This window comes from Rhipicephalus microplus, chromosome 6, assembly GCF_043290135.1.
Source record: "Rhipicephalus microplus isolate Deutch F79 chromosome 6, USDA_Rmic, whole genome shotgun sequence".
Taxonomy (NCBI): Eukaryota; Metazoa; Arthropoda; class Arachnida; order Ixodida; family Ixodidae; genus Rhipicephalus; species Rhipicephalus microplus.
The window spans coordinates 41,595,771-41,609,674 of NC_134705.1; the positions used below are offsets into that span (position 1 = coordinate 41,595,771).

The following is a 13,904-nucleotide window of genomic DNA, read 5'->3' on the forward strand; positions in this document are numbered from 1 at the left end:
GTGGCAAAGATATGTTTTTAAAATAATTTCTTCTATCATGATAGCTTGGGAGTCATGGTTATTTTGAGCATGTGGCTTTCGTGAATTGCTTGTGTGAAATGCAATGGTAAGAAGCCAGGTGACACTTTCCAGAAAACTCTAGACAAGTACTAACTGTTTTTTGTAGCCACCCTGTGCTCTTAAAAAGCAGCTTTAACCTACCTTTTATTTAATTGCAATCTCCTATTTTTTTTGTCAATGTAAAGAAACTAAACTTGCAAATGCAAATAATAATAAAAATATATATAATTTGGGGAAAACCTTGCATTTTGCAACTTGCATGTCCCCTAATATCTGTCATATTTATTAGTTGATGTTACAGACAGAAATCGGAGAAATTTCACAGGCTGATACTAGAAATTTATGTGCCATGTCCATAGAAGAGCATGCAAACATTTTGAACACACGGAAAGCGTCATGTGACGTGGGGCAGTGAAAACAGCATTTCCTGTGTAGCTTTAATGTGCCACCTCCGCTTGCTACCATGGCCTAAAAGATTCTACCCCTCAAGTACTTCTTTCTCCATGGTCTTGCCTATAGAAAAATTTGTGCCAGTATTTAGTGGGTAATGTGACAGAGTGCATTCATAGCATGCCAGTCTCTTGCAGAATGAAGATGAAGAATTAAGCAGGTAAATGTCATTAACTACTTGAAAGTAAAAGGGTGCATGAAGTAACAACATGCTCACATTGAAGGGTATGGGGACAAGTGTAACCTTGAACTTCTTATGGCACAAGGCCTTGTCATAGGCAACGTGCCCTTCTTTGCGAATGCATCATTGTTTTGTGCAACCTTTTACTTTGTGGAATAAAGCAAAAACAGTGACTAAGGTAAAATGCACACAAAAATTTGAAAAGATCTCTCGGCTTCTGCACGGGAGCCTTGTACACAACAAGGCTACCCTCTGTAAATTACCTTAGTCGGCATTTTAGTTTTATTCCACTATGTTTTTCTCCAACTAGATGTGATTATGTCGGACTCTTGACTATAGAAATACAGAAACCTTAGACTCTTATTTAGGCTTAACACATTTTGAAATGTGTTCTTTTAGGGGTCAGTAACTAAAATTTCTTTTGTGGCTGTGTGTGCTGAAAAAAGTGTTGCTATGCAGATGGCTTATCACCCGCACAAAGGGACCAGCTTTCGCGTCTCCTGGTAGCTGCCAAACGAGTGGTCGTACCCGATTTGTTGGAGGCCCTGCGTTTTCTGGCCAGGCCCTGCAGCCTCGACCCGTCTCGGCTTGGCTGGGAGGATCCCCGACTTGCCCACTGGCTCCTGGACCCCAACCAGGGCGAGGCTAAGTTTGTCAACATGGTAGACCGCTGGGCACCTCACCTTGAACCACTGCTGGAAGGTAAGACATGATGCCAGTAGAGTGGTGGTGGTGGAGCGCAAGGTGATGATGATGATAGTGCTGTCTAGCACAAAGTGATGATGATAATAGTGGCCTAAAAGCATGGCTCTCACCCACTTTGGTGGATTGGCCAAGAAAGAAGTAATAGATAGAAGGTATTTCATATTACTTGTAAATCTAATGATTTATGATGTTAGAGGCTACTTCTTTCACGACTCACCTCCTGTGCTAACCCTACACATGCCATTACCCCACTCACATAGCTTCTTTGATTTCTCAGATGCCTTCATATGCTTTTCCCATTACTCATGTGTGGTGTAGCGTATCTCATGTCCTAAATTTAGGTTACTAATTTTGTAGTCATGTTAGTTCTTGTCCAGTTTCGATTTTGAATAACGTGTCACATAACGCCTCACCAGGGCAATTTCTTAGTTACATGTCCTCTTCAAATAAAGAGCAGTCCCTTCACCATTCTTTGTCTGCTGTGATGTCCTTTTCAGTGCTTCGGCGCAAACGTGCCCTTTGTCTCTGCCGGGCGCTGTATCTGGTGTCGATACATCATTTTGCTATTTCATCTGCACTTGGCAAATGCAAATGCACAAGGCTTTTATGCCTTGTGCATTTTGTACCAAAAACAAGCAGTGATGCCATTTATGAAATCTTATTTCGAGAAGTGTGTTAAAAAAAAGTTTATAAGATTAACAAAAGAAAGGACGCAATAATAATGAGAACTAACAGACAAAAATGCCAAGAGAAGTACGTAGAAGATGTTATTAGACTTACTTGTAATTTAAATGCGAAGAAAGAAAAGTGAACAAACAGATAATTTAATTGCCACCGGCACGATCCAAAGCTGCAACCTTCGAATAGAACGTTCGATATTGTACCACTGATCTACAGTGGCGGTCATCCTGCCATCCAAATTATAGGAAACATTCGATGTGGGAGTGCCAGTCAGCACCACCTGTTGCCATTGTGGCTAATGTGGAATGCTCTCGCATCATTGTCTGTTAGTTTGCACTAATATTCTCTAATGAAAAAAAAAAAAACTAGCCCTCAAATGTACGCAGCATTACAAAAGTATGATATAATGTTTGCTGAGCTCATTCAAGAGCACTTCCAGAATGTGCAGCATGTAATCACCAAAAACAATTTTTTTAACATTTCTATGACTTGAATGAATGAATCAATCAATCAATCAGTTCATTGCATGCAAAATACATGGATTTGTTGGTTATTAATATACAGGTAGGATCCCAGAGCCCATTGAAGGGCAGTTGCAGAGGTTCGTTCTTAGTTGTAGTAGTTAGCTGAGCTACAGGAAAAGTATTGGATACAAGTGGAAGGAAATGCAAGAAATACAAACAATAGTTACATAATTAAAAAAATACATATCAATACAACAAATCAGAATAATATTCATAAATTCAAGTGCGACTGTTATAGTCTTGTAGGTGATCGCGAAGAAATTGTTTATACTGATGAAATGATAAGGATGCTGAAATGGTACAAGGTAACGTGTTCCAGAGTTTTGATCCAATATAACGAAATGAGTGTGATCTCCGTAGTTAGTCCTTATGCAGGGTATACATAATGGTGAAGTTGAAGAAAAGCGTAATGAATATTAATGAAGAATTACTAACAATGAAGCAAGGCTTACATGTAATGAAGGCTTACTCTAGTAAACTGCTATAAAACATTTGTTGCCATGTAATATTTTCTAATTGGTGCTTATTAAAATTTTTGAAATGGGTTACTCAGTTTCAAGCTTTCATTTAAAACCATTGAATATATGATCATCCGATAATAACGCACAAGCAAGGGGGAACATAGACTACATAGACACATGCAAGTGCGTAGACGACTTCTGCCACAGTGAAGTCCATTTGCTCCAGCTTGGCTCTGGCTGCTTGTCAGCTGCATGCACTCCACATTTGACGCGGAACGCATGCTCACATCTGCATCAAATGTGCATTACTGCCTCTTTGGCTTTTTGGTTTTTTGTGGGGGAAAAAACGATTGCATTGTTATCAAGTAAAGATGTTGCTCAGGCGACATTGAATACATTGTTGGTATAACTGGCGTTCCACAAACATTAACGCTTTCTGTCTTTGTTTCTTGAGCTTGCACCTTCACAGCCAGTACACAAGCGTGGTAAGCCTGTGTGGGTTAGTTACCATGGCACCAAAACTTTCTTTCACGTGGGTTGCTCTTGGCTCATTCATAGAGTGCAAGCCCCTCGAAGCCTGATGTCCATGGTATGTAACGTTGCGCATACAAGCGGAAGAACACAGGAAGTAAAGAAGTGCAAACGAATGCATTACAGCGCAAACGGAGCGCATGACAGTACGCAATTTATTTTGTCAATAAATCGGGTACTGTGATGTTAACCTTCCAATTTTCGAAAATTTGAACTGGTGCAAACGCCTTAGTCGCATATATATGCAGCTGGTTATTGACATGTTTTGAGCATTGGCACCCTTTAAAAATGTTGTTTTTGTTAACACGTGGTACCACTTATATGTAAATATTGGCTACTCTGGTGACTCATGATGAAAGCTGCCTATGTAATATACAGCCTGTTTGATTACTTTAGAAGCAGAAGAGGTTATTGTTACGAAGTACTCTTTTCAAAATAGGCTTGCAATGGCAGCAATACTTGACTGGCAGGTTGTACAAACAGATTCAGCTAGGAGGTGGCATCATCGTGATGACTTGACAGAAAGTGGGACATCTACGGCCATGTGTCTCTCAAATGCCTCAAAAGTAGGGCTGTGCGAATATCAAAACTTTCGAATGCGAATTGAATACGAATACATAGCTTCGAATACAAATCAAATACCGAATGATGAAGAGGTCCAATTTTTTTCCATTAGTAATTTTTCACTCAATCATACATTCATGTTAGAAACAGTACAATTGTTTATAGTCAGTTATTGTGCACAAAAGTAAAAAAAGGTCACCATCTATACTTGCCAGAAAGCATAAGAATGTAATAATTCAGCTTGTCACTGATGTCTTGGGTTCAATCCACATGTTGAACAAACCTTTTGTAGCTCTTTTTTTATGTGGTAGCACTTTATTACAAAAAAAAGAAAGAAAAGCTTTCGTACCTGTCATGATGACTAGTGAGCAAGAGGCCACTGGTTTGATTGTGTAACAGTCAACATTTGTGTATTTAATTGATCGATTGATATGTGGGGTTTAACGTCTCAAAACCACCAATGATTATGAGAGATGCCATAATGGAAAACTTAAGAAATTTCAACCACCTGGGGTTCTTTAATGTGCGCCCCCGTGTACTTAAGTGTAAGCGATTATTAAGGCAGCCTAGGTGTTCTCAATTGATCCACGTTCCCACACTATAAGTTTTGGCTCGAAAAACCTCAATTTTGTAGTTTTCTTTTTAATTTTCTCCCGTTTTCACTGGTCAAGCCACTAAGAGAAATAGTACTTGCAGCGTTTTTCAACTACACATGAATACTTCTTATCTCGATTGCTTCTGTTGCTTTTCTCGAGGACTGGACGCTCGTCATTTTCTCATCAAGAATGCTGTGTTGCGCTGATAGCTGCATGATCATAATAACACGAGGTAAGTGCATGAGATACATGATTACTGAGATGTGGTGGAACGCCTTTTTGTTAACAGAGCCACAACTCCCTACGGCGAGGGCACTATTTTGCCGAATCGTCACCCCTTCGGCGCACTGGCTGCCGACGGTTGTCAACTGACGTTGGCAAAAGTGCGAGATCACAGCAACAGTGTAACAAAGGGTTGGTTGCAGGAGAAGTTGCTGCGCGAGTGGGATGCGCATACAACGAGTTTTCAAAGGCGCTGTCGGAAACGCAGCAGAACTACACATTATAATTCATCCCTCATCTCATGTGCGCTGCCGTTAGCAACGAACTATACATGATGACGTCACTACTGTAACATTAATGAAAGTGCATGACATTTTCTATGTTAGCCATTGCACGGAAAAACACTTTAGCTCATTCGCATGACCATATCCACTACCATGAAATCATTACGGAATATGAAGAGAGTGTACATGCTGAAGTAGCGGCACAGCTGACGAACGACTTATCAGGTTTTGACATTTTGTGTACATTTGTATGGTGATAAATTAGCAAAACTGGTGTGGCTATACATGAAATGCGTTACCATCGTACGTCACGCTGAGCGCGCCCCTAGCTAGTTGCTTGCAGTGCATTGCCTACTAAGCTCACTCCATAAGCGCCGCGCCCTGTAGATATTAGGGAGGTTTAGAATAACGTTCTCAGGCATTGCGGGCTTGGTTTAGTTGCGGGCGCCATACGAGTTTTGGAATAGCGTTTGCTCCCCCCAGGGAAAAATCTAGAGACTTTAGCTTCCCCCTCACGAACCCAAATAGCTACACACCTTGCTTTGCAAGCCTCGTGGGCCAGATGCGCCGCACGCTATTTCGGTATTTCTGCGGGTGGGCCATAAGTGCGAACGGCGGCTCGCGTTGCGACACAATGCGCAAGGGCTTGTGCTATGCCATTCTAAACCTCCCTATTTCATTTCTTGTGCTCACTCAGTGCGGAACCGAGCAAAGGTATGAAAACTATTTTGTTGAGCCAAAGCAGTGGCGGTGAGTTGCCTTCATTTCCACGAGCGATACGCACTTGCGGTCCTGCGCACAAGGGTGTGGCAGTAGATGGCGGGGTCGGTACGCTTACAGGAACCGTAACAGCGCTCACATGTACTGCCGTGCAGGCAGTACATGATTTGGATTGAGGGAGATGTTTATTGTTGGTAGATTTGTCGCAATGGCGTGCTGCCGCATCCTTCGGTAGCCATCATCTTGCTCCCGTGATTTTTCATGCAGGCATCACCGCACTCGTGCCGAAGTCGTAGTTATCACAGCATGATCTATTGAGGCTCTGATCGCAAATGCGCAAAATCAAAAGTTCTTCACAGTGACATATGTGAACAAATATTCGTAAACATCGAATATTCGAGGATTATTCAGGTCAGTTCGTATATTTGAAATTTTTGAATATGTGATTATCAAATCGAAAACGTATACTACAAATGCAATATTCGACAAATGTTCGAAACTTTCAAATATTGCACACCCCTACTCAAAAGGCTTGTTCTGATGTTTCTATTATTAGTAATTTTTTTGTAGATGCCCAAGTTTTACGGTGACCATGTTTGATATCTTTGTTGTAATAGCAGTGCTGCGCCTCTTGATCGGTGCACGCTCAACATATCAAGACGCAGTTTCAAGAGGCTGAGAAGGGACTCGGAAGTGTCGGGACATTAAACCACATATCAATCTGTGACTCGTGAGTCTATGTATGTACACTGGTCATTATAACTGTTAGGTCAGTATATTTGTTATTCAGCAGGCTATAAATAAACAATTTAAAACATTAAAGTTATGTACAGGACCATGGGCATTGGCAGGAGGGTGCAAAAGGGGCACTTGCCCCCCTCAAGCATAACCAGCACTTGCCCTCACCCAAGCTACACCAATGCTTTCTTCCTCTCCCAGCCGCAATGCAATACCGGTTTGCACCTCTGAAAAAAAAAAAAATACTGCTGACGACTATATACAGGACGGTGCTTTATCACCATACACATAGTTTTTAAATGAAGTGGGTCACTTTATACATAAAAAAGAAATCTAAATCCACTGTCAAGTTGAATGACAGGCAGTAATTACGAATACTTCTGTGGCTAAGACTTGATAGCTGCATTAGACATACTTATTCAACTCATGGAACACTATCTAACTGTGGAGGGATCAAACAGGTACACAGCTGGTAAAGATATCCAACTATGACTTCAGCCAGGTTCTCTCACATCAGGTTAAGAACAGTGGAGCACGGAAAAGTATTCCACTGCTATGCGTGCACCCATGCTAAAAGCATTGTCCGCAAATACGATGTATTGATTGACTGATTATACTGCCACGTGCGTTTCATACACTTATGTTTCGTTCGGTTTTCACCCACAAAGCCTGTCTGGAATGCTCAGTGCAAACTGTGCCGCATTGTTCTAGAAGGTTCACGATCATCATAGATCATTCTGTTAAGATTACGCACAAGATGCGAACACTCAAAATTATTTCAGAACTTGCACGAAGATCAGTGATAAGGCTAGATTATTCGACGACACATGTATAAATACCGACGCGCTTCGCTGCTTGTGAGTTGATCGACGGCCGATGCTCTGTTCACCGCTATCAGTGTCAGTGTGTTACTGTAATCTGACTAAACGTTCACTGACCACAAGTTTGGCAAAATAAACAGCTTGATCTGAACATCAAGTCTGCTGTCTTCAGTTACGTCACGACCCCCATGACAATACTGTGAGAACATCTCGGGGTTTTCCAAAGGAAATGAGTAGTGAGACATTATGAATAAAGAGAAAAAAACATGGTTGATTGACTCAGCACGATAATTTGCAGCTGTGAGCAACTATGGTGATGTCCTGGAGGAAGCTGCTGCCAGGCTGTCTGTTCTGGTGTTGCGCCTCCAGAGGCCTCTGGTGTCCGCCCTGAAGAGAGCCAACATGTACTCCCTCTACAAAGGCAAGTGTCGTCGAGCTAAATTTGCCTCATCTACATTACCTAATTCCCTTGAAGTACATCCCCAAGCAAAATGTTTGAAGTGTGCTTAAACCTTTGTGCCAAGGGCTCTGACCTGTGCATAAATTTCACCTTTTATGCACTCAATGCCAAAGGCAAATAATAGTTATCAAAGTATAAAAATGTAAAAATCAGCAAGTTGGTATGCTTTCATCTTGGAAAAAAAATAGAGACAGTAGACAAACACTGAAGAGTGGAAGCCATGTTTGTGTTGTCGGTGCGTATGTAACCCAATGCATACACATAGACCGCCTTTTTTTTTCTAGTTTTCTGTCTTACCTCTGTGTTCTGTGCTCCTTTTCAGCATGTCTCCTTATAAAGTTTTTTTTTTCTTTAATTTAAAATTTTGGTCTGCTGCTGCGCAGTAGTAGATACTGTCGTGCTGCGGCCTAGTGAAAGGTCATGCAACTCTGGGCCGGCCGCAGAAGCAGAGGAAAGGGACTGAGCTGCTTCTGATGCACACGAGATAACATCAACATTTATTCCCTGCAACCAGCATACATGTATATAGCAAACACTCATGTGAGCAAGGACGTCGCAAACGTACGGTCCCAGCCGTAGCACTCGCATTTTGATGGAGGCAAAACGCACTCTGTAATGTCTGTGTATGCTATAAGGGCTCTGCAACACTTTTTTAAGTAGCCATGGAATGAATTCACTTAAGGAGTTTATTGTCTCACAAATTCACCGCCGCAAAAAATTTTAAAATCTGTCCAGTACGAGCGAAGTTACAAAGACTTGTCGCTCGCTGCAATCGTATTCTCTCTTCTCTCGTTCTGATGAAAGTGCCAGAAGCTAGGCAAGGAGTGATGGCACAGGGAAAGGAAATACGTCACGCATGCCTTGTTGCCTTGCAGACATTTTTCTCTGAAAAGGTTAACGCTTGGGCAAGTTAGTGGCAATTCATTTTCAAAAATAGATGGTGCATTAGCGTACCATCTTTTGTGCTTTTAAATAAAGAAATTGGTTACCTGGTGTGATGGTTAAGGGACGTTCGTCACTACGTTTGTCGATAGCGGACGAGAAAAGATTAACATCAACAATTGATGCGAACAAAAGAAGCTTTATATTGCACACTAGAGAAGGAAGTGACACTTTCTTGGGGATGAGCTGCGCGAACCAATGGCTCTGCGCCTCCTGCGCGGGGAACATGCCCCCAAGCAGCTGCAGCAGCCCGATGAAAGCCAGCGTCGGGTGCGGCAGGTGCGGCGGAAACACCTACTTGTACAGGCACACCTTGTTCTTCTCGGTGTTGTGCACTTCCTGGTCCAGGAATAGGAACGTCGCAGTTTGGGTCCCCGTCGTCCCGACATGATGCGGTCGTCGACGTGCGCGAGGGCAAAGGTGGCACGGCTGGAACGGCTGACCGCACACGGATGCGCTACCGTGTGCAGCGCCATTGAATCGGACGTCGCGACCAACCCAGCAGCCTGGGTCGCAACTCCCGAGGTCCAGGATCAGGCCACGGCTCACGAGGACCACGCCCGGTACGCCTCACCCACGAACCGGCTCTCGGCCACTGTACCCAGGCAGGAGCCGTTCAGCAGGCCCCGTCCTTGCACCTTGTACAGGCCGGCGGACTCGACAACACACCGGAGCTCGACCTGGCCGACACGTACGGGTCCCACGTCCGGCTCAGGAACGCTCCCAGGAACTTGTCCTCTCGAGCAGCGCACCGCTTCGTCTGCCTTCGTGGCCTCCACCCTCGAGCTCTTTTCCGCACGTTCCTCGGTATGGCTCGGCACCGCTGGCGATCCTCAATTCAGCCAGCAACTCCCCTGGCCCCTCGATCCTCGGCCACCCTGGACCTCGCCCGGCTCCGTGGTCCTCCGTGCACACGCCCGCGTCTCGCCCGGCAGAACGTCTCGCTCGTCCCTTGCCGATGTGCGACACTCTGGTGACACCGGCGCTTGATGGCATGGGTCCGACTGCTGAGCAGTCAACCCGCATCGGAGACGCGATGCTCCATGCGGGGAATGGCCAGCCCGTCCAGCGAAGAGCGTGCGCCGAGACGCGATGCTCGACGCAACCGTGACCATTAGCCAGGCCACGTTCATCGCTGTGTCAAACGGCTGACCGTGGAGACGCCTCGCCGAGATCCGCGATGCCCTCGGCAAGGAAGAGAACAGCAGGCGAGGCTGCGCCCCGAGATGCAGTACTCGTGCCGGCAATGCCGCCCCAGCTGGTGGTTGGACGGTAGCAGCGTGGACGGCCGCGTTCCCTGGCCGGAACCTGGATAGCCTGCGTCCGACGCTTCGGCCCGCTGTCTCCCGTCTGCCGCTGCTCCGGCTCGTCCCCAGCCACAAAGCCTGCTGCCACGTAATGATCACACGTGGCCCAATCGTGGCACGCCACCTCTATGGGCCACCACTGGTCATCAGCTGATTGGCGCACAGTTGCCTCGTAATCGCACGCGCCTTCTATTCTTCATTTCTTGTTGTCGCCTTCGCGCCACCTGCCGTTCGTCTTCTTCAGTTCTGTTTTGCCGTTCCTCGGCGTCTTTAAGTCCTTTTCGTACACCTGGCTAAGTTTTAGGGCTTGTGATGATATGGTTGTAGTAAATGAAATGACGAAGCAATGTTTGTCGCCAATGTACATCATTTCTATGTTTCTTTTTCTTATTCTTTTTTGGTCTCGCACCCCCTCCCTTGCATTGCATAAATGCAGTTATTATCGAAATAAAAATGAGTAGGAACTCAACGCTCTTTGCATCTGTTGTCTCGTCCATTCCTAATCATTCTATGCACTTTTAACATTTTTTGAAAATGGACACACGTTTTTCTATTTTTTTTAATATGCGATTTTTCAGTGCAAGCGTGCGTGCACACGTGAACAAGTCGTGACCACTTTTGGCGACCACAGTAACGATTGAGCGTGACATGCTTAAATCAACCAATGGCTGGTACAGTGGCTGTGACAACTTATTTTTGAGCTTGTATCGTCATGTGCCAAGAGAAGACAAAGCAATTTCTAGCTGACTAAGATAATTTATTGTGAGTTCCAGGCCACGTGCTGCACTATAATATTTAGATTATGTGTTGCCGGGAGCCTCAACTACCGATCAGCAGCGTTATTTGACCACCCTCAAAAAGTGTTGCAGGGCCCCTTTAAAGAACACCAGATAGTTGAAATTTCAGGAGTACTCCACTCTGGCATCTCTCACCTTGGTTTTACGACATTGAACTTCGGATAATGTTATTATTTATAATTTTGCTTGGACTGCTGTAATTTCAGTGCATTTTGAACATTCTTATATCAAGTGGCTCCATTGCATAAATTTGGTTGATTCAAACTATTACTTGAACTTGGATGACGATATATGCTACATTTGTCGCTTTCAGGTGAACATTTGATAGTCACCCACAAGTAAAGCCAGTTTCCTACCAGAAAAGCACCCTAACTATTCAAATCGTGCTCATCAACCCCTGCATGTTGGCTGAGCAAAGAGTAAGAAACGTACCAATGTGGTCTGGAATTGATCATTCACCAAATGCTCAAGTTCTTTAGCTGCAGTACGCTGGTGCCTTGCGGCAAAGAATACTTAGATTGTGAACAAGAAATTGGCTGTCACAGGACGCAGCACGTTTGGTTCCTGAAGTACACTCGCGTGCATGAGTACCAGTGTGAAACGAGTATGTGTGATCACTGACATCTATAAAGCCTTTGTGGCAGTCATCCAGTGATGTTTATGAAATTGCTATGGCCCTGAGAAGTAATAAATAGAATGACACAAATTAGCATGTTCACTGCATCATACTTATGAGAACTTTTGATGATTCAAATTTCTAATAATTCATACAAATTCCTGAGGCACAAAAGCATGGGGTATAAATTCTTGGGTTTGAACTATGCAGAGTCTAGTGTATTGCATTTCTGATGTTAGGTGAAAGAAGTGACTTCGAATTCTAAAGATACAGATTCAATGTTAATGGAAAGAGAAAGAGAGATCATAGAGATGGCAAATTGGCTGATTATCTTGCGGACGACAGTGGCTGAACCAGCATATTCTTACAGAAACGTAGTTTCCTTGTCTGTACCAAATAGTTTACGGTGTGTCAGGATTTACTGCTATATTTTTGAGGGGCAGTGAAAGGGTTATTTAGATTTCAAAATTAGGCTGGTGTGAATGTTCAAATGTTTTGAGTATTCGAGTGAATATTAATGTATCCGAATTTGCTTCGATTTGAATTTCAATTGCTAAAGATATTAAAGTATTCAAAATGAATGAACAGGTGCATGATAGTCTGCATGTAACCTACTGTTAAGGTTATTTCAGTGCAGTGTAAAAATGCTAAGCCATGAAAACATCTGTCTAGGGGAAATTTGTATTGCCCCGAAGCCTTAGTGCAACATAATACCCACGCATCAATAAATCATTTTGTAAGTTTAAAAGCTTGTTACACTGGCTTATATGCTCTAAGTATGTGAATTTCAAAATATGACTTATCTTATAGCTTATCATTTGCAGTCTGCCAAAAGTTGAATCCTGCTAATATTCTAAGTTGTTTCCACTTTCTCTGGACAAAAAGGAACAGTATTTGAACAGGCCTTTTTTAAAAAAAGTATTGTGAAAGTTAGTTGGGTCTTGCAAATATGGCTTTTTTATAACCTGTGATGTACGGTATTTTCGAAATTATTTGACCAAGATCACTCTTCGCTTCGAATTTATGTGGAACCTGAAATTCACTATTTGCACAGTCTTACTGAAAACACATTTATGCTGCTGCGTATGGTATTGACTATGTTATCAATGTTAAAGACTATGTATGTTAATGTAGCAGTGTTATGTAGTGAATGTTTCAGTCCTTCGTAAAAATGAGATAGTTTTGCTTCTGCCAAGAAAGAGTTTGTCGTTTGGCACACTCACTTCCCCACTTTTTTGTAAGAGATGACACGGTGAACAACAATCAGTTTTTTGTGCAAAAAATTTCATGCTTCATATTGATTGCTCCAATAGCCCAGTCCATCTGTGGCTCAAAAGTAGTTTTAAATATTGCCAGTAATAGACAAAATTAAGCTATCATATTAACTGCTTGTATTGTATTAACAATAACAGTTTATAGTAGACTCTAGGATTGCCCCGCCACGACGGTGGTCTAGTGGCTAAGGTACTCGGCTGCTGACCCGCAGGTTGCGGGATCAAATCCCGGCTGTGGCGGCTGCATTTCTGATGGAGGCGGAAATGTTGTAGGCCCGTGTACTCAGATTTGGGTGCACGTTAAAGAACCCCAGGTGGTCGAAATTTCCGGAGCCCTCCACTACGGCGTCTCTCACAATCATATGGTGGTTTTGGGACGTTAAACCCCACAAATCAATCAATCAATTAGACTCTAGGATTTCTAAGAAGAAACTTGAAGAAGAGGCTGACAGAAATTGCTAACTTATTCAAGTATCTTGGAGGAAAAACCTGGGGGACTTCAGTACATGCAATGATGTAATTGTACAAGACGCTTTTTCTTGTCTATTTGCACTACAGTTTGCCTGTGTTGACCAATACCTGTAGAACCAGCATTTGGACTCTCGAAAGCATCCAGGCTATGGCTCTGCGAGTTTGTCTGGGGCTACCGCGATGTTCATCAACAGCTGAGACAATCGAGATTGCTAATGACTACCCGCTCAAGACGCATATCATGATGGAAGTGCTCAGAGCACACGTGAGGCATCTTACTCGTGCCCCTGCCCATCATCTAGCTTCATTGCCAGAAGCCCGACCTCGTGCCTCATTTTGCCAGACAGTCTTGTCATATCGCACACGCATTCCTACGGGATATACAACTCCATGCAGAATTTCAACCCCCCCATTGAGTATGACCTATGCACATGTTGAACTCACGGTTCCAGGCATAGGGTCAAAAGTCCGGCTCTCGTCTCCAGCGCTAAAGCAGCTT

The 13,904-nt window shown here is 43.5% G+C and overlaps 1 protein-coding gene across 1 annotated transcript in view; it reads left to right on the forward strand.

Annotated features, from left to right (window-relative positions):
• LOC119168700 (DNA polymerase theta-like) overlaps positions 1-13,904 on the forward strand; it is a 323,110-nt gene that overhangs the window by 234,229 nt on the left and 74,977 nt on the right. Inside the window, exons 17-18 of the mRNA XM_075867640.1 lie at positions 1,151-1,393; positions 7,837-7,959. Of these exons, the coding sequence (XP_075723755.1) occupies positions 1,151-1,393; positions 7,837-7,959 (366 nt within the window). The remainder of the gene's footprint in view (positions 1-1,150; positions 1,394-7,836; positions 7,960-13,904) is intronic.